Genomic DNA, 20,499 nt, shown 5'->3' on the forward strand with positions numbered 1-20,499 from the left:
CCCATTAGTCAGAGTGAATAACCATGTGTTTTACCTTCAACTTTGTCATCACTCATACTCTGAAATGATGTAAAAATAGATAACTGGTGAATTGCAAGCAGAAACAAGCCAGGACTCAGGGTTTGTTTTTTGGATATATACTATGTTCATTCAGAGTGTTGAACTTTTTTTTTTTTTTTAAACCAAAATACATGGAATACTGTATTCCACATAGTATTTAGTGCGTCTGACAGACGTCACTTTTTGAGACTCTTCAATAACAAAGACAGTACAGAGAAATGAAGTGTGCACAGAATTGGTGGAAGGACTAGAAGAGCAAAGATCAAGGGGGACCGCGGAACTGCAGATGCTGTGCTATCATTGCTGCTACTGCTCAGCTCTGGTTTCCTTGGAAGATGATGACCAGACAGTGGACAGGGGGCCTGGTTGCTGTGAACACTTGTGTCAGTGGAAGCTTCTTGTTGGCAGAACTTACATTGATGTAAGGGACTCTCAGGCTTTTTTCAGCCGTTTCCCTGTGGTGTGGCCTTATGGCCGTTAAAATACTTCCGTATCAGTTAGTACACAGCTGCTTTTTAGAGCCCCCCGAGGGCCCCATCTTCTTTCCACATTTTAGTTATTAAAAGCACATCTATGGGCACCAAGACTATGTTTATGATCCGCTATCAGAGAATCCTTATCCTTTGAGATAATCAAAGGCAAATCTGTTTACAATCTAATCTTATTGGTGGCTATGAAGAAAAACAAGTGGAGTAGGATTTCTAGTTAATGTCTAGGATGTAGCTACAAAGATAAGGTTTTCTTGTGTGGCAGGTAGTGGTTCCTCCAGGTAATTCCACAAAATTGTACAGTATCTGTAGAGTCAGTATTCAGCACTTCAAGAGTGACTAGTTAGATTTGATAATAATTAAAACTCCTTTCTTCCTTTTCACCCTTTAGTGCCCCAAAAGTGTTACGTACTCTTTAAAACAAATCCTAAAGTATAACAATTCCACATTTCTGGTCAAATTTCTTACTGTTGAAATTGTTTCCCTCCTTGGCATTTCACTCTCTTGAAAGGTCCCAATAGAATGAGATTTTAGTTTCCCCACCCATTCAAAAGGGATGTGTGCCTTTAACTTCTCTTCTCTCCACATTCTTGTCTGTCTTCATCAGCGTTATGTAGGGTTAACTGTGGTAAAGTGCTGCCTCCTGATATGATGTATTTAAGTGTTTGTCCCCTTTTCTCACCTGTAGGGCTCCTTGGTAATGACCAGTCTAAGGGATTAGGACCAGCATCAGAACAGTCAGAGAATGAGAAGGACGATGCATCCCAAGTGTCCTCCACTAGCAACGATGTTAGTTCTTCAGATTTTGAAGAAGGGCCGTCGAGGAAAAGGTTAGTACTCAAGGCTGAAAATATTGGTACCTTCAACCAGGGACTGCAAACTCAGGTGCCAGTTTTCACCACATGATAACGTGAGCCCACTTACCCAATCCCTTGATTTTCATAGAGGAGCCAGAATGATGAGGTTTGATATCAAATGTCCTGCTTTCTAAGATTTGTCGAATAATTAAAAATGAAAAAAAAAAAAAAAAAAAAAAAAAAGTACTCTGGCCTGAACAGCACATGTTCCTGCTGGCACAGTTATCCAAGGAGTGGCCAGCTTGTAATGCCTGCCTTAACTGTTCATTTTAATCGACTCTAAGCAGCCATCATCTTGAGGAATATATATTAGGTGGTGTTTTGCCACTTCTGAAGAGAGATCTTTCTATAAATTTGAAGAATTAAATGTAGTGTTTCTGAGACTTTTTTTCCCTTGTCAGGAAAGCTGAAATTATACCGCGTGTATTTTTAATCCCTCGCTGTTTAACTGAGTTCCAAGTTAGTAGCTGTGGAATTGGTGCTTAAAACTTAGAACAGCAGTTATTTTTATATGACTTTCCTAAATAAGCTTAAGATAGTGTGGTAAGGAAGTTGGCTATAGTAGTTTGATAAAGAGTGTGGTTTCATGGTCAAACAGTGGCAGCAACATTTTATAATAATGATTTTACTTTGGTGCTTTTGAAACCCTTTGCCTACTATCTGCCCTACTTCAACCTGATACATTATTTTCCCTTTTCCCTATTAGAATTTATATATCCCTTTGTTCTCTTACTCCATGTTTACTTAGATGACTAGCTTCATGACTTTTTCTTAGAATCTGTTAGCTTCAGCGATTGAAGGAAAAGGAAAAAAAGTCCCTCTTGTCTGCTCATCTTTGTTACTCATTCTGGAGAACTTACTTTTCAGAAACAATCTACATGTGTCTGTCTGTAGAAGAATTGAGTAGGGTGAAAAATTAAGAGAAAAAGACAAGATTAGCCATGTGTAGATAGTTAAAATTCCTAACTGTTTTCAGGTCTGAAGTTTGAGATGCAGAGCCAGAAGTCTTTAGTTTCTCCATCATGAAGTGTCCCCTTTTAGATACATTGAGTCTGTATTAATGGCTCTCATTTTCTCTTCATCCTCAGCACTTTCTTAGAAGATGTGATAAGATTGGTTATTATAGTTAGAAAACAGGTAAGATGGATCTGTTCATGTGCTAGCTTTGTATGTCACTCCTTTAAACAGAGTGTCTAAGTGATGAACCTATTATATCATAGATATTCTGCAACAAACATTCCCCCATTCCAGTTTAAAACGTGAATTATCACAAGAAAATGATTTTAAGGATGTGTAAAAATTGTGTCAGTCTAATATATTGGAATGTGAGATACTATCACGGTCTCCACCATGGGCATCTGGCATGCATCTGGCATCAACTTTGATCTCCGTTTGGGGAGCATAATTCTCTGAGTCTTTGGGATCCACTCCTTTAGCTGTGTGGCTGACCATCACCCTCACTTCTGGCTGAGAGCTGGGCAGCATCCGGGTGCAGTGATAAGTGTCGGTAGGCTTCATTCTTGAGGAGGAGGGACCCTTTGTCCCTAACTGCTTGTGACTCTCTCAGAAGATAGTGCTGCTAGCTTTCTCTTGTATGGGACCACAGCGTCATGTGGCACCTGAACACAAAGTAGTCATTTTACTGGAATTCTATAGGGCATTAGGCAGGAGGTCTTTTCATGAGGTGGAGGAAAACTTAGCCACTGCAAATGCTTTTTAATTATTAACGTGTGAGGTATCTTACTGAATTAAGGATTCATTGCAACCTACTAACTTGGTTTTGGTATCACTCTACTGTTGAAAATTATCAAGATCTTATGTGGATTAAGGTTTGCGAGGTTTTGGTAGATTTGGCTACCCTTGATTATAGGAGGTAGATTTTGTAGCCTTCCAATTTGTAGTGTCATTAGGGCATGCATTTCTTTTTTGAGGGGGTTGGGGTGACAGAGTCTCACTCTGTCACCCAGACTGGAATGCAGTGGTATTATCTCAGGTCACTGCAACCTTCACCTCCTGGGTTCAAGCGGTTCTCATGCCTCAACCTCCTGAGTAGCTGGGATTATAGACATGTGCCACCATACCTGGATAATTTGTGTTTTTAGTTAGTAGAGACAGGGTTTTGCCATGTTGGCCAGATTGGCCTTGAACTCCTGGCTTCAAGTGATATTCCCACTTTGGCCTCCCAGAGCGCTGGGATTATAGGCAGGAGCCACTGTGCCCAGCCAGGACATGCATTTCTTGCAGCATTGCAAGGTGTGTAGCAAGCATCAAATAAATGAAAACTCAAAACTTAAGGCCTTAAAGAACTCTGTTGTTTTGATCCTTCCTTAGTATTTAGTGGTTTGGGAATGAACCCTGCTTCCTAAAGCAGAATAGATGACTTGGGACCGGAATTTCCAGAGCTTTGGGTAGTATAGTGTTAAACCCGTAATACATAACCTTTCTTCATTTCACATATAGGGTGCCTTTTCTAATAGGGTGATGGAATGTGCTGACTCTGAAGATGAAAAGTAACTACCTATGATGGTTATTTTAAAACAGCATTTAGTGTATGGTTGATTTTCACTTAGGAGTCTTAAATTTCCTAAACATTATACATGGGAAGAGCTTTGTTTTTGAGATGGAGTTTTGTTCTTGTTGCCCAGCCTGTAGTGCAGTGGTGCTATCTTGGCTCACGGTAACCACTACCTCCAAGGCTCATTCTCCTGCCTCATCCTCCTGAGTGTCTGGGATTATAGGCATGCGCCACCATGCCCAGCTAATTTTGTATTTTTAGTGGAAATGGGGTTTCTCCATGTTGGTCAGGCTGGTCTAGAACTCCTGACCTCAGGTGATCCGCCTGCCTCTGCCTCCCAAAGTGCTGGGATTACAATGTCAGCCACCACACCCAGCTGGAAAGAGCTTTTAAGATTGACCCTTTGCATTCTCTTTTGGACTTTAGACTTTCTAGGAGAAAACACTGATTCCTAAAAATTCAGATTGTTGTAGTTTGTTTTGTGTTGCCGTAACAAAATAACCGAGACTGAGCAACTTTAAAAATACAGAATTTCATTGACTTACGTTTCTGGAGGCTTGGTATTCAAAGATCGAGGGGCTGGGTCTGGGGAGAGCCTTCTTGCTACATTATAACTTGGCAAGAGAGCACAAGAAAGTGCTAAGTTTGGTTTTTAATTTTATTTTTATGTTTTCAAAGAGATGGGGTCTGCCTCTGTTACCCAGGCTGTAATGTAGTGGTGTAATCACATCTTAAATACATTTTCTAATGCCTGAGCTGAAGGGATTCTTGGGCCTCAGACTCCTGAGTAGCTAGGACTACAGTCACATGCCTCTACACCTGTCTAAGCTTGCATTCATAACAGACCCACTCCCGAGATAGCGACATGATTCCGTTCACCAGGGCAGATTGCTCATGATGAAATCGCTCCCTAAGATATCACTTTCTCAGCCATGTAGATTTGGGGATTAGGTTTCCAGCACATGAATTTTGAGGGGGTCACATTCAAATCCTACTCAGGGCCATAATTTATGTATGTGCTTTGGAAAGAGCATTTTCTCTATTTTTTAGAATGATATGAATTGCTAGCTAGCTATTGTTGTACATTTAGTTACTCCTACTATACACGTCCTTTTATGTGCATGAGTTTTGGATCATCAGCACAAAAATATATGCCTTTTGTCTATAGTAGAAGGATGGAGGAAGGGGAAGAGTGAGAGGAATTTTATGTGCTTGATTTTATTTTCCTTCCTACCAAAAATAAAAATCTGTGGTGAAGACTGATGCCAGCCTCAGTTCCAACCTCATCCAGTCGACTTTTCCAGCCTGCATATTGAATCAACTACATTTTTCTGATTATGCTTATAACATGTTTTTAATTTTTCAGTTAAAACATCCATGTGTTTACTCAGTGTTTTTCTCCTGCAGAAAACCCCCCGCGTCAGATTTTGCTGTGTGTACCTACTGCCTATGCCTTTATTGACACTGGGGAGCTTTCCAGCCATAGAAAGCAGCGGAGTCCAGAGCTCTTTAGAGTTTTGAAGTTTTCTCAAGTTTCTGATTCTCTTCCTCAGAGGTTTTCTTTATAGAGGCAACTTCAACAGCAACAAAAACCCAAAACCAAAACTGGTATATTTTTGCCTAGCCATTGAAAGGTCATCTGAGATCGCTCTTTGCAAAAGGAAAAGCCAGCCCCGCCTTCAGAATTGATCTGCTGTGTTGGTGGAAAGGGCAGCCCAAGAAAAGATGACCTGAGAGATTCTGTGCTGGTGAGACCCTGAAGACTGAGTCCTGTTTTTAGTTTTAGGTGTTGGTTTTCTTTTTCTTTTTGATCTTTGTCGTGGGTAAGGTTGTTTTTCAAAATGATATATTAACATAATTTATGATTTATATTGCTTAGAATAGAACCATTACAGAGAGTTTCATCCTTTATTCAGACCGCTCTGAATGTGAAGGTGGCCCTGCCTATCTCCTTTCTCATTTTGCCCATGTGTTCCACTCAGTTCTTGTAAAACATGTGTTTGCCCCATCAGTCTCTCAGTAGTTGTAGAATCCAGAATAGACGGAGTTTGGTCATTCAGGTGTGGACTAGTGGTCAGAAACTCTTTGGAAGAATGGTTATGGAGATGAGGATTATTTGTTTGATGAATGAAAAAGAAGATAATGTGTACATTGTCTTAACTTGGTGATAGTATATTTTAGATGTAAGTAAATACAAGATCTGAAATACAAGATGATCCAAAAGAGGTCATCTGAGTTGGCCACTAAAATAGAGAGCAAGATTAACTGTTTATATTTTATCTTTGGGTGAGTAGAGGGAAGAAGGTAGAAAAATTTCAAGAGAACGGTAGTTCTGAAGCAGGTCTTAAGGAGACCGTGATGCAGCATAAAGAGAATAGGCTGTGTGGCTTCTCATTATGTGTTGAACATTTACTTGCTGCGTTATATAATACAACAGACATTGTGTAATACCTGTTGGGCAGGTTACATAATGTGTCTGGGCCTTAGTTCTTTCATCTGAAAGATGTGAATCACAGTATTGTAAGTGCCTGATGGTGTTTCGTGACCTGAAGACATGAATTATTGATGAGAATTTTGGTATATTGGCTCGGTGTGATGGCTTACTTCTATAACCCCAGCACTTTGGGAGCCTGAGGCTGGCGGTTGCTTGAGTTCAGGAATTGGAGAGACCAGCCTGGGCAACATGGTGAAACTCCATTTCTACCAAAAAATACAAAAAAATTACCTGGACCTGTTGGCACAAGCCTGTACTCCTAGCTACAGGAGGCTGAGATGGGAGGATTGTTTGAGTCTGGGGGATAGAGGTTGCAGTTAGCTGTGATCGCACCATTGCACTCCAGCCAGGGGGACAGAGCCAGCTTGTCTCAATCAGTCAATCTGGTATATAAACAGTACTCTGTTAAATATTAGTAGCCATTGTCAGTATATGTCTCACATGAATTGCTACATGTGAGTATGCACATCCTTTTAAGACTTCTCTGACATGTTTTAGAGGGTTTTTGATTTACACAAATGATGATTTATATCTTTCCCCTCTGTCAGCCCTACCCTAGCCATCTGTAGGCGGATGGAAATGTATGGGTGCATCTCCCTCTTGAAGTTATTGAGTCACAGGAAGGACCCTGTGGTGTGTGGTATAAATTTCCTCCGCCGAACTTGGTGCAACTTGGTATTTGTTTGAATGAAGCAGGCAAGAGTGGTGGGGTAAACAGATTCCATTGTGGCTGTACATACATTAGACACGACTTCACCTTTGGGAAAGACCCTTAGTGTTTAGTGTTGAGATCCCTTGTGATTGAAACATACATATATTAAACTCCACCCCACCCCCCCCCACCCCCCCGCCGACACACACACACACACCCACACATGGCATCTTGCTCTGGAGTGCAGTGGTATGATCTTACTGCAACCTCCAGCCCCTGGTCAAGTGATTCTCCCGCCTCAGCCTCCTGAGTAGCTGGGACTACAGGTGTGTGCCAGCACACCCGGCTAATTTTTGTATTTTAAGTAGAAACAGGGTTTTAACATGTTGACCAGGATGGTCTGTATCTCCTGACCTCGTGATCTGCCTGCCTTGGCCTCCCAGCGTGCTGGGATTACAGGCATGAACTGCTGTGCCCAGCCAACTATATCCTTTTGAACAGTATATTGCTTTTTGTATTCTAACACACTTAAAAAAAAAAAAAAAAGCCGTGGCTGGGCACTATAACTCACACTGGCAATCCCAGCACTTTGGGAGGCTGAGGCTTGTGGATCACCTGAGGTTGGGAGTTCAAGTCCAGCTTAACTAATGTGGAAAATACCATCTCTACTAAAGATACAAAATTAGCCAGGCATTTGGTGATGCATGCTTGTAATCCCAGCTACTCGGGAGGCTGATACAGGAGAATTGTTTGAACCCGGGAGGCGGAGGTTGCAGTGAGCCAAGATTGCACCAATGCACTCCAGCCTGGGGAACAAGAACGAAACTCTGTCTCAAAAAACAAAACAGAACAAAACCCCAACAATCTTCAGAGTTTCTGTTGAATTTGTATAGAAGTGCAGACTGCCTCTGCAGGGAGGTAACTTTTTTGTTAAACAAGGAACTGCTGTATTTTAGTTAGGCTTTCGATTGTATAGGACTTACTGAGTACAAACATAATTTGCCCTATTAGATTGAATTGTGAATATAAAGATTTATTGGAAGTGTATGGATTTCATAACTCGGTGTATTCTGAGATGTGCCTCTGGATATGAATAATGTTGAAAGTGGTGAGAATTCTCTCAGGCTTTTAAGAGGCATATTAGGTTCACAGCTACATTGTTTGCATTCCTGTGTTCTTTATTCTTTTTGTTATGAGCAATTTTTTTGGTATAAAATACTTTTCTTCATGATCGAAAGGAAGATAAACCCAAATATATGTGAGTCTTGCTTGAGAGCATGCATGAATTGGGGTTATTCAGAGTGAGCATCTTTAAGAATTAGAATTATATTAAATAAGTGACTACTTTTTACTCATTTCTTTATCAAAAATAAATTAGTAGTATAATATACTGTTAAATGCATTCACTATTATTGGCAAAAATGAAAGCAAAAAAAAATCAGCAAAAAGCTTTCATTTCTCGTAATTATTATGGCCAAAATGTACTCTCTGTTACAGAAAAAAAAGAAAATTAAGTAATAGATTATGATGCTGCAATTTGGAACACAAAAATGTGGAAGTAAATAGAAAGTAAAAATGGATGATTCTAGCCTATCTGCTGTTTCAAGTTATATATTCACTTGCCATTTTTGTTTTCCTTTCCTTCCTATAGATCTAGTTGTTTTTCTATATCATTTTCATTTGCTTTTGCTTGAAGGATTTTAACATTTCTAACTTGGGTCTGCTGTTGATCATTGAGCTTTTGTATGTCTAGGAAGATCTTATTTCACCCATGGTAAAAAACAATGCTTTTATGATCATTGTAGCATTACATGCAGTTATACAAAATACACCTGCATTTCTTACAGATATTTTTGCTGGGTATAAAATTTTAAGCTAATGGTTGTTCACCATCAGTACTTCAGTGACACTGGTCCACTGTCCCGACGTGCATCATTTCTGAGAAGAATCCTGTTGTCATTTTCATAGCTTTGTAGGAGGCATCATTTACTGCAGTTTCATTTTAATTCCTTACTGGTGTTAAGCAATTTGATATGATATGCCTTAGCATAGTTTTTATTTCTAATGCTTGAGATTCATCAAGTGTTAGGTTTGTAGGTTTCATTTATTGTGGAAAAATTGGAGCCATTAATATTTCAAATTATTTTCGTGTGTGTTCTTCTCCCCTTTGGGGGACTTCATTTGCACATATATTACTTTGAAGTTGTCCCATAGCTCATGTGTTTTCTTCCTTTTTTCCAGTCTTTCTTGGCTTGTATGTTGCATTACACCCTGTATCTGCTGGTAAGCCATTTTAGTGTATCTCAGACATCGTTTTTACATTTTAGAAGTATGGCTGGGCGTGGTAGCTCACGTTTGTAATGCCAGCATTTTGGGAGGCCGAGGTGGGCAGATCACAAGGTCAGGAGTTCAAGACCAGCCTGGCCCATATGTTGAAACCCTGTCTCTTCTAAAAATAAAAAAATTACCCTGGCCTGGTGGCAGGCACCTATAATCCCAGCTACTTGGGAGGCTGAGGCAGGAGAATGGCTTGAACCCAGGAGACAGAGGTTTCAGTGAGCCAAGATTGTGCTCCTGCACTCCAGCCTAGGTGACAGAGTGAGACTTCATCTCAAAGAGGAAAAAAAGAAACAATTTAGATTTTGTTTTTTTCTTAATCTTCAGTGTTCCTAATATGCTTATGCATTGCTGTTTCTTGAACATATGGAGTACAGTTACAAGAGATATTTGAGGGTCTATGCTATTTCTATGTTCTATTATTTACAAAACAGTTTTGATAGATTAATTTTCCTCCTCATCGGTCGTATTTTCCTGCAGCTTTGCATGTCTGGTACCTTTTTATTAGTTGACAGACATTGTAAATTTTTATCTGTCTTGGGAAATGATTGTATTTTTCTACATATTCTTGAGCATTGTTCTGAGATCTAATTAAATTATGAAAGAACAGTTTGATCTGTTTGGATCTTGAGTTTAAGCTTTATTAGGTAGTGCAAAAGCAGTGTTTACTGGAAGGCAACATTTTCCCTCTACTCAGGCAGAAACCCTTAAGTATTTTGCTTGATGTCCTAGGGATTATGTTTACCCCGTAGACTAGTATGCCAGAATGCTACTTCTGGTGCTTTTACAATTTGATTACTGCTCCTGCTAATCCTTTCTGGAAATACTTTCTCTTGGGTAGTTTCCTAACACAAATATACTTGTTAGTACTCAGCAGAAGACACGAGGAGCGATCTTGACAGTTCCAGAGCTGTCTGTGTGGCTGTGGCCTCTGCTGTGCTGTACCTTACACATTCTATCACCTTGGCCTTCCCTTGTGTTTCTCAACTCTAGCTCTGTCTGCCCTTTCCATAACTGCTGTAGTCTGGACATTGTCTCAAGGCACTGAGCTGGGGGATCATTTGTTTTCCATCTGTCGCAGATCACAGTATGTTGCTATGTGGTGGCCATTGTTTTGTGTGGATTTTTAGTTCTTTCAGGCAGGCGAGAGGTATAAATCCTGTCCCTATAAATCCTGTCTAGCTTTGCTAAAAGCGGAAGTTCTTTCTTTTTTTCTTTGAATGTTGAATGAGAGAGTCAGAGAGAGAAACATACCATGAGGAAATGGAACTAGCCACAGTCATAGCTTTATATTTAGTATTGTTAGTTATTAAAAAAGAAAAAGGTGAACAGCGTAAGTAAACCCTCACTCCAAGAAAAAATTTCAAAATTAATAAACATAAGTATTCGGACTACAATAGAAATAGCAACCTTCATTCCATAATAAAGCCTGTGACTATTAAAAGTCCTTTGAAGCTATGGCTTCTGTCTCATCCATTAGGAAGAACTGACCCTTAGCGTACATAACATTGTGCAAAAAATTTTTACGTTAATTCTTTTGAAATACCTGTTTTTAAGGGTTTACCATCTTTACTTGGCAGCTCAGTTAACAGGATTTGAATCTAAGATTTCATATCTGTGATGCCTGGAGATTCCCAGTGTACTATGTCACCTTCCATACGTTGTAGCAAATGTAGATCTAAATTTTCAGGTGTCTCATCTGGATAGTAGTTGGCTTGGTGAGCTGCCCCAGGGCTGGGGGTGCAGTTTGGGCTGGGGGCTGGCCTGGTCCACACCTGCGCTGAGGGGGCACCTCTTGCTGTCATGTCTAGTGTTACTCTTCAGCTCAGATTATGTAGTAAATAATCTCTTTTCTGCCACCAGTTGTATTCCTTCTTAAGTACATGAAATGCTTTACTTCATTGTAAACCTAGCCATGGATAGAAAAGGGAAAAACTTTGTCTTGAGCAGAACCTATAGCTCTCAAAATCCTCTCGGGGGTCTTTTAGTGTTAGAGGTCTGCGTCTTTTTCTGTAAGTCCCCAGAGAGAGGCTCGTCCAGGAATTGAGAGCCGGGAGGACCCAGGAGAGCTGACTGTTGTTTCAGGTAGCTGCTCCGCGTAGATCTGTGATTACTTGTTGATTTTGGTGGATTTTCTCTGTCCTTCTGCAGAGAATGTTTCTTTACTTTTCCTGCAGTCAGCAGAGTTAGTAGGTTTAGGGGTGGTTCACCTCACAGCGCCTTTTTGCAGATATTCACCTTTCCCATGGTAATCTTCCAAGTTTGGGAAGGAAGTTTGTATTTCACACTCTGTACCTTCACCTTGATCTGAAGTCAGCCTGGTGAACCTGAGTTCCTGGATTTAGGTTTCTGAGGTTGGATAACACAGAGCTAAGGAAGCATTTCTGAGTGTTCCGGCCGTTCTCCCTGGGACGTTCACGCATGCTCTGTTTCTTGGAGGCTGCACATGCTGCTCATCCACATTTATGGTCTGGTTCTTTCCCCGCAGCAAAAACCCATGGTTCAGACCACATTTAACTCACAATTGCTCACCTCTCTTCTTGGGTACCCAAGGCAGTGGTTGTGTCTCCCCACTGCTGCTTCCCCATCATGAAATAGAGCCCTAGCATAGGCGTTTGCACAACAGATGAAGCTTGTGAAATAAACATGAAATCTGACAGGTTTTGTCTGGGCTTCCCCTCTCCTCTTCCCTCTCTGGGAATTTTAACTGCTTGGCAGATTACTACTTGTATGACTCTGTTTGGGGATTATAAAACAATCTTTTGTGTTGCTCCAGTATACAGGAAGCAGCTCCTTTTTTCTCAGTAATGACGTCTCTTGTTGAGTCCATCTTTTCTTCTCATTGGTTAGGCCTGCCATGGATATGGCAGTTTATAGACCATGCATATGAACTAAGGATTCCAGGAAAGCTCTTTTATCAAGGCTTACAGGTGTGGTCCAGTCTTTTTTTTGTTGTTGTTTAATTTAAAATTTTATTTTTTGAGACGGCATCTGGCTCTGTTACCCAGGCTGGAGTGAAGTGGTATGATCTCGGCACACTGTAACCTCTGCCACCGGGGCTCAAGTGATTCTCCTGTCTCAGCCTCTTAGTAGTTGGGACTGCAGGCATGTGTCACCACGTCCAGCTAATTTTTTGTGTTTTTTCTAGAAATGGGGTTTCACCATGTTGCTCAGGCTGATCTCGAACTCCTAGGTTCAAGTGATGTGCCCAGCTTGGCCTCCCACGTTGTTGGGCTTATAGGTGTCAGCTACCGTGCCTGGCCTGCATCCCAGCCATATGTCATTGGAAGGAAAGCTGAGCTCCAACTCGTTTTTTGGGGTTGGGGATAGGATGGTGGTTTTGGCTTTTGGGAAGAATTGTGCAACTACTAAGTTCAGAAAGATTAAAGTAGGTGGTAGAGTTCAACATCATAGAAGAAAGAGTTTGGACGGGGAATGTGGTTTGTTGGTGTAGCACTGTGGGGCATGTTTTTGAGTCATGGGACAAAGACAGGCTGGTATTTTAAGTTCACCTTTATGGGTCACATGTGGATAGATTTGTGTGGCTTAAGTGGCAGGATGGGACTGCAGCTGCCTTTTCAAATTGCTGCTACCTAGATCAGGTTAATTAAGTCTGAGAGGTGCCTCTGTCTGCTTGACTTCACCCTGGGCTGAGCACATATGTTTGATCCTTCATGTGGGATATCTGTGTGCAGGATGCTGGAGAAGCTTGTCAATTCTAATCTCCACTCTTTGGGCCCGTGATAGGGAGAAGGTGCCGAACATGTCTGTGATGACCTTTGTGGTCCTGCTGTACCTTTGCAGGTTCCCCATCTTTAGGTAGAGCTCCATTATTTGTTTTCCTGAGACACCTCCACTCTTGGAGAGCCTGTTTGTTAACCCTGGTCTTTCCCTAGTGGTCAGGCTTCATCCCCTCCTTGGTTAGTGTTGATCGTCCAGGACTTCTTTTACTGCTTGGACATCTGAGCCCACATTCCTAAACTCTTCCTGGGAGGCACACAGACGTGGATAGACCTGTATGTATCCATCCCAGACTGAGACGGAGTATTGCTTTGTTGCCCACATTGGTCCCAAATTCCTGGCCTCAAGTGATCCTCCTACCTCTGTCTCCCAAATTTCTAGAATTACAGTCATGAGCCACTGTGCCTAGCCCTTGACTGTCTCTTGATCTTCAGGCCCTTCTTGGCTTATTTTGATTTGGAATTGATTGACATGCAGGGGAGTTCCCTCCATGATCCTCCAAATATCGTGACTTAATGTCAAATATGCTTTTCTAGCACAGTATTATAATTAACCGTTTGATTAATAATCAGGGTAAAGAGAAAAATTTATGAATATAGATTCATATAGACTGGGCTTGAATCTGAAGTTTTACTCTCTCCCTCGGAGAGTCAATTATCTGTAGCTCTGTGGCTCAATTAGAGTGGCTCTGTTGATTTTATTCACGGCAAACACTGACATAGCACTTCTGAAGTGCTGTCTACTTCCACTGTTCCACATTCCTTACATATGTTAGCCCATTTAATTCTCATAGCAAAACCATTAATATAAGTTATTTTATTATCATCCCCATCTTATAGATGAGAAAATTGAGGCACTTGTCTGGGAGACAAGGCTCACGGTATATAATACAGACTCAGTTGATGATGTCTGCTCACCTTAAATAAGTCAGTGAAGAGCCATCGTATGTGTTGCCAAAGAGAAAACAGTGTAGTTGTGACTTCAATCTTTTTGGCATGGCCTGAGAATTCTGGTGTGTGGCAAAGTGATTCTATTTTAATCTTTTAACCTGCAGAGGATTGTGACCTCCACAAAACACATATGCATGGGTGCTAATTTGTTAATGAAAATGCATGCTAATGGTTTTCCAGGCACTGAGATGTGGCTACATATGATTAATTTAAGCCTGTTTTGAGCCACAGGAAATTTGCATCCCAGGGAAAGTAGAGAAGCAAATAATTTTTGTTACAGTGTACTGTGGTTTGAACGTGCCCCCAAATTTCTTTTCTTTTTCTTCTTTTTTTGGAGATGGGGTCTTGCTGTATGGCCCAGGCTGAAGTGCAATCGCTATTCACAGGCGCGATCCCACCACTGATCAGCATGGCAGTTTTTTTGACCTGCCCCTTTTCGGACCAGGGCCGGTTCACCCTTCCTTAGTAAGCAACCTGGTGGTCCCCTGCTTCTGGGAGGTCACCATATTGGTGCTGAACTTAGAGCGGACACCTGATCGGCATAGCGCACCACAGCCCAGAACTGCTGGGCTCAAGCAATCCTCCCACCTCAGCCTTCTGAGTAGCCGGGAATACAGGCATGCGCCGCTGTGCCTGGCCCACATTTCATGTGTTAGAAACTTGTTCTCGAATGTAGAGGTGTTGGGTTTATGAGGGCTCCACCCTCTTGAGTGGATGAATACATTTATCATGGGAGTAGATTCCTTATAGAAGGTTGAGGTCAGCCCCCTTTTGTCTCTCTCTTACCATGTGTTGCCTTCTTTACTATGTGAGGTCATGGCACGAAGGCTATCCCCATATGCCTGTCCATCAGTCTTGGACTTCCTTCCCCACCTCCAAAACTGTGAGAAATAAATTTCTGTCCTTTATAATTCCAAGTATTCTGCAATGGAAGCCTCAAATGGACTAAGACACAGTGCAAAGAGTCCTGCAGAAGAAGCTGCATGAAGTTTGTAGAACACAGGCAGAGTGACTAGGGAAATTGCGGCAGCTTCAGCATGGTCATGCGTGCACTTCATTTTTCTATCTCTGGGAGATGTAATACGAGCAAAAAAAGGAGGAGACCCTTTTAGTCTTGTGCTTTTCCAGGTAAGTCAGTCCTCTTTGACTTCCTAACAGCAGGATGTGAGCTGCCAGCTGTGGGTTTCTCAGCCAATCTAATGCAGAGAAACAGGCCTGTACCTGTTTCTCTGAACCTGGTAGCTGGGTGCAGCGTAGTTATAGTAATAACATGATGAGCTTCTTGAGTGCTGGGCAGTTTGACATGAGAGGGGTCAGCAGCTGCCTGAGACCTGCCTCTCGGGAAGGGCCAGAGTTTGCGATGTTGTGCCTCTTGATAATCCTTTGGTTGGGGCCAAGGTTTGACAAGTGAAATGTTGTTTGTGCTGCTGCTTCTGGAAGGCTTTGTGTGCTTCAGGATATTCTCTTCACTGGTTGACACCACAAGATGGCCAAGAGAGAAGGCAGGGTTAAATTACAAACTTTTCTTTACCAGTGTGATGAGCTGGAGGCAAGATGGTTAGCTGATATTTGAAAGGATGACATTTGAAAGGACACACGTGGATGTGAGCAGGCTGCTCCTTGAACAACCTCAGCTAGGCAGACTGGAAATGACCAGCAACCTAGGTGGTTTTTAGAATCAAAGGTAATAACTTATCTCCATGCTAGTAGGAGGTTAGTATGCTTAAGCATTGGTTCCCAGATCAGTCTAAGCCAAGATGTGCTCAGAGGCACTGAATCAGTATTTGTTGAATGGATGTGGATGGACAACGAGAGCTTCCTTCAGTTGTAGTAGGAGAGGAAGAGCTCGGAGAGGGGTTCCTGTCTTCATCTTAGTCAACGAAAAACAAAACCTGATCTTGCTTGCTTCCTTTTTTTTTTCAACTCCAAAAGAAGAGGTGACTTAAGCATAATAGATTCTTGGATAATTACAAGGGAGTCGGGAGGTTGTACCATTTGGAAGCCATCAGTGCTATTTTATGGTTTTGATCAAAAGGCTTATTTATAGTATACATTTACCTAGGTCCCATCGTAGGGTGAGTTTTATAGTCATCATCGGGTTTCCTTTTTGAAGTGTATGTGTTTGCTAAAGAACTATCTTAAGTGGCCTGGGTAATTTGGGGTGCATCGGCACCTTGATATGTTCGGAGTTGTGTTTTGCAGGGATATAAAGGAGGGATGTGTCTTTCAGGTGACGCTTTGTGACTGTGTGCAATTTATTTTTAATCTTGCTGTTGATGTGCATCTTTCTGGAATTGTGTTTTAAGAGTTTGGAACCTTGGCCTTCTTTCCTTAACAAGTTACTTTTCCTGCTAGACTTGGGGGTGTCTCTAGAGAGGTCTTTTTAGATGCTCATTTCTTCTGCATAAACCCGCACCACAGTCCATCCTAATGGAGTGATGGAAGGAATGGAAAACTCTGCATCCTATGCAGGTTTAGATGTTGGCAAACACTTGTGGGAGTCCATCTTCACTCCCATCATCTGCCTAAGGCTCCTGGCAAACATACTAGCTGCTTCTGCATTTATTTACTTTCAAGGAAAAAAAAAAAGGCTGGAACTTCATTTGAGGCATTTTTATTACTGCAGTGGCCATTTCCTTTTTCTGTTAACCCAAGATCAGATTGCAGGGATATCACTTACACCTCCCACGTAAACTGTGGTCTAGCATGCATTGTGGTTGCCACGGAAACTGCTGGATGCAAGTTTCTTTCCTTCCTCCTCTATGACAGCTCTTTTTAGGCTTTTAAACACTAAAACCTCTGTCCCATCCCTTTGCCCTTTTTGCCTTTTCACACCCCCAAAGGACAAATCTAAAGACCACCCTGATCTTTTTCAGCAGTTTTCTGACTGTCCTGGAAAAATTTTTATTAGTTCCTGAATCTTTCTTAGTGTAAATATGTTGACACTGGTGCCTGGCCTCTCACATGAAAGGCACTAGATGCTGGAATTGTGAGGGCTTGGAGACACCTGGCTTGTGAAGGAAGCGACCGCCATTAATGTCACCGTAGTTTACATCTGAGTGCTTATCTGGGGTTGTTAGACATGCTTTTTGTTTTTAATGCATATTGCTCCTTGATGTTAGTACACAGTGCTTTGACTGAGATGGGAATTGAAGGTTTCTTCTTACTACTGTCACCTTACACTTCCTGTTCCCTCACTGCCTCCCTCCCATTTCATGGTAGGATGGGGGTTTGGCTGGCGATGGAAGGCAGCAACCAAAGTGACTTGTTTTAGAAGAAAATTGGGTACATTTTTGCTTCTGGAAATTTTAAAGAGGGATTTGTGTGGCAAGTGGGTGTTTTTTACACAATAAGATAAATATCGTACACGAATATTTTTTTTTCTCTAGGCTCAATGGGCTTAATTTGAAATGATAGAATATTCATGCCAGGCACGGTGGCTCACACCTGTAATCCTAGCACTTTGGGAGGCTGAGGGTGAAGGATCACCTGAGATCAAGAGTTCTAGACCAGTCCGGCCAACAAAGTGAAACCCTGTCTATACGAAAAAAATATAAAAATTAGCTGAGTCTAGTGCCACGTACTTGTAATGCCAGCTACCTGGGAGGCTGAGGCAGGAGAATAGTTGGAACCTGGGAGGGGGAGGCTGCAGTGAGCAAGATCACGCCACCGTACTCCAGCCTGGGCGACAGACTGAGACTGTGTCTCATAAAGAAAAAAAGGAAAAAAAAAACCTTAAGAAATTCTAAGAGTAGCTACAACAACTATTAGGAAAGGGAGTCTTTTTCTTTATTTGAGGTAAACATGGTCTCACTCTGTCACCCAGGCTGGAATGCAGTGGTGCCATCATAGGTCACTACAACCTTGGATTCCTGGGCTCAAGCAGTCCTCTGGCCTCAGCCTCCTGAGTATCTGGGACCAGAGGCCACTGCCTCCATGCTTTGCACATGGTTTTATTTTTTGTAGAGGTTGGGTCTCATTATTTTGCCTGGACTGGTCATGAACTCCTGGTGACCTCAATTGATCCTTGCACTTCAGCTTTCCAAAGTGCTGGGATTACAGGTGTGAGCCACTTCGCCCAGTGGAAAAGGAAAACATTCTAAAGGGGTTGTTACATTTCAGAAGCAAATACTCCCATTCAGAATTGTCCAGGTCTTTTACACACTATCATATTGGAAGGAGGTGTATGCATGTGCGTATGTGTATGCGTGCGCTTGTGTGTGTGGAGAGAGAGAGAGAGAGAGAAGGAGAGAGAAATGCACACACACATTTCTACATTCTTTTTCCACTGGTTACAAAAACTCCACATCTGACCATAGGAGAGCCAAAATGTACCATGTAAATTTTACGCTTGGGTACATCTGAGTAGTAATAAGGGAAGTGCGTGTTTCTAGGGTCACAGCAGATTTGTGAGTCCTCAAACGTCATTATAATGTTACTGAATTGCTAGCAGCCCTCTCTGATTAGTCATGCCACGTGAAGGCAAAATACCATCTTCTTGCATGAAGACTCTCTTGTTGTTTCCTTGGTGCCAACTGAAGGTTAACTCCAGCTTTCTGGACTCTTTCAAATATAAAAATGTTTAACTTCAGCATCTATGTCCATGATAATAAATAATGTCTTATAGTGATGCTGTTAAATATATCTGACATTTTTCAAAGAGTTTGTGTTTTCCTTAGGCACAAGATGTAGTTTTGTTAATATATCTTCCTGGAGTTTAGTTTTGAGGACAATTTCTGTGACGTTAAAATACCATATATGATGACTTTATAGAATGTCAGTTATGTGCAGTTAACCATAATGTTAATTCATTTCATTTACAATATAAAAAGTCTGGAAAGAAGGAACACATTTAAACAGAAAACAAGAACCATACTTGATACTGAGTTCTTTTCCTGCTGTTTATATGTGGTTGCCAGTTATATGTTGAAATACATGAGGCCTTTTGAGATACTGCTTCTCTTATATGAAGTACTGTTCTGTTGAGTATATTACAGTATAATAGGCCAGGTGCTTTACTGAGTTAAGTAAATTGTTTTCTAACTTGATTTAAAAAGTGCACTAAGCAAGCACTGGGCCGGTGTAGTGATCTGTCCATCTGTGAAGTGCTTATTGATAATCTGGTGGTGGTAAGATTGCTTTTGTGAGTACCCACTTATCTGTGGGTGGTGGGACTTGCAGGGCCCCCTTTCCAGCCCAAGCCCACTTAAGCTTCTGCTAACTCTTGGGGGAGTGAATGGTCAGTAGGGGCTGCTTTGAGTAACTGTGCACATGATCCAGACCAGTCTTGGGGTACTTGACTGTTCTGTCAACTTGGAACTGTATAGGATGGGACTCCAGCAGTTTCTAAATAGAGCCCTTCTTTTTCTGGAACATAGTTACAAATTTGTTCAGCCTGTTATGCAGCCCCCAAGAAATATGTTTGCATTCATTGTGACAGCCTGCAGACTACTGGTACCATACAGGGCTGGAATCTGCTTGTTGTTCCGGCAAATGCCATTGTGATGTGGACTGGCACTTGGCCTTTCTGGAGCTTGCAGTTATTCCCCTTTGTAGGGAGTGGAACTGCCTTTGCCATAATTTCTCTCCTGATGATCGTTTCTTAGGCCTCTTGCAATTCAGTCTAATTGAACTGTGCTGAGATAAATGGAGCGCTTACAGATCATGTGAATGTGAGATCATCCCGTTCCCTAAATGAGGAATCTATGGCTTAGATAGGACTGGGTGCTGTGAGTCTTCATGATTAATGTTTTGCAATGATGTAGGAACCCAAATGCATGCTGATGTTTTCCATCAGCTGTAATCTGTAAGTCTCCTAAACAGTGCCCGGCTGCTGTTTTGGGAATTGTTTGAAGGCCAAGGAGAGGAGGAGTGGCTCCTTCAGCTTTACCTTTCTGAAGGTCAAGAGGAATAATACTGTCAAACTCCTTGATGATAGAGTGAAGGCCTGCGCCTTCTGTGTTGCTGGTACCATCACCTCCACGACTTCAGTGTAAACAAGCCCTTTACATATTATTCACATTTCTAGGTTCAAGCCCCAGGAGACCAGGATATAATTTTAAATTGCAATTAGTTAATTGAAATTAAGTTTCAAAAGAAGGTGTTGAAGAGCATGAATATCTTTTTCCCTTTCAATGAAGCAGTGTAAGCACTGTAAGAAATTTACAGATGTCAGTTTGGATAATGACCCCATAGATTTTTTCCAGAAAGATTCTGTCTCCAATCTAAGCCTTTGATCCAAGGACATTGAATCAGAGCTGTGAAGCAGTCTGTTTTGCAGCCTCTGTTGAAATCCTCTTAAGCCAGGTCACTAAAGTATGCCACTGGAAAGGACTCTTGTCTCTTGTGAAATAAATCTAATAGGAAGCCTGTTCCCTGGAATGCCTGGTTAGGTACACAGGCTCA

At 41.7% G+C, this 20,499-nt stretch overlaps 1 protein-coding gene across 5 annotated transcripts in view; it reads left to right on the forward strand.

Moving 5' to 3' along the window:
- Positions 1-20,499, forward strand: part of JARID2 (jumonji and AT-rich interaction domain containing 2) — a 281,140-nt gene that overhangs the window by 164,083 nt on the left and 96,558 nt on the right. For 4 of the 5 annotated variants that reach the window (XM_017521293.2, XM_017521305.2, XM_017521296.2 and 1 more), the window contains one exon: positions 1,237-1,378. The exons of the other annotated variant lie outside the window; for it this stretch is intronic. In XM_017521293.2, the coding sequence (XP_017376782.1) occupies positions 1,237-1,378 (142 nt within the window). The remainder of the gene's footprint in view (positions 1-1,236; positions 1,379-20,499) is intronic. 5 annotated transcript variants of the gene reach the window in all.

Source organism: Cebus imitator, unplaced genomic scaffold (assembly GCF_001604975.1).
Source record: "Cebus imitator isolate Cc_AM_T3 unplaced genomic scaffold, Cebus_imitator-1.0 Scaffold21, whole genome shotgun sequence".
Lineage (NCBI taxonomy): Eukaryota > Metazoa > Chordata > Mammalia > Primates > Cebidae > Cebus > Cebus imitator.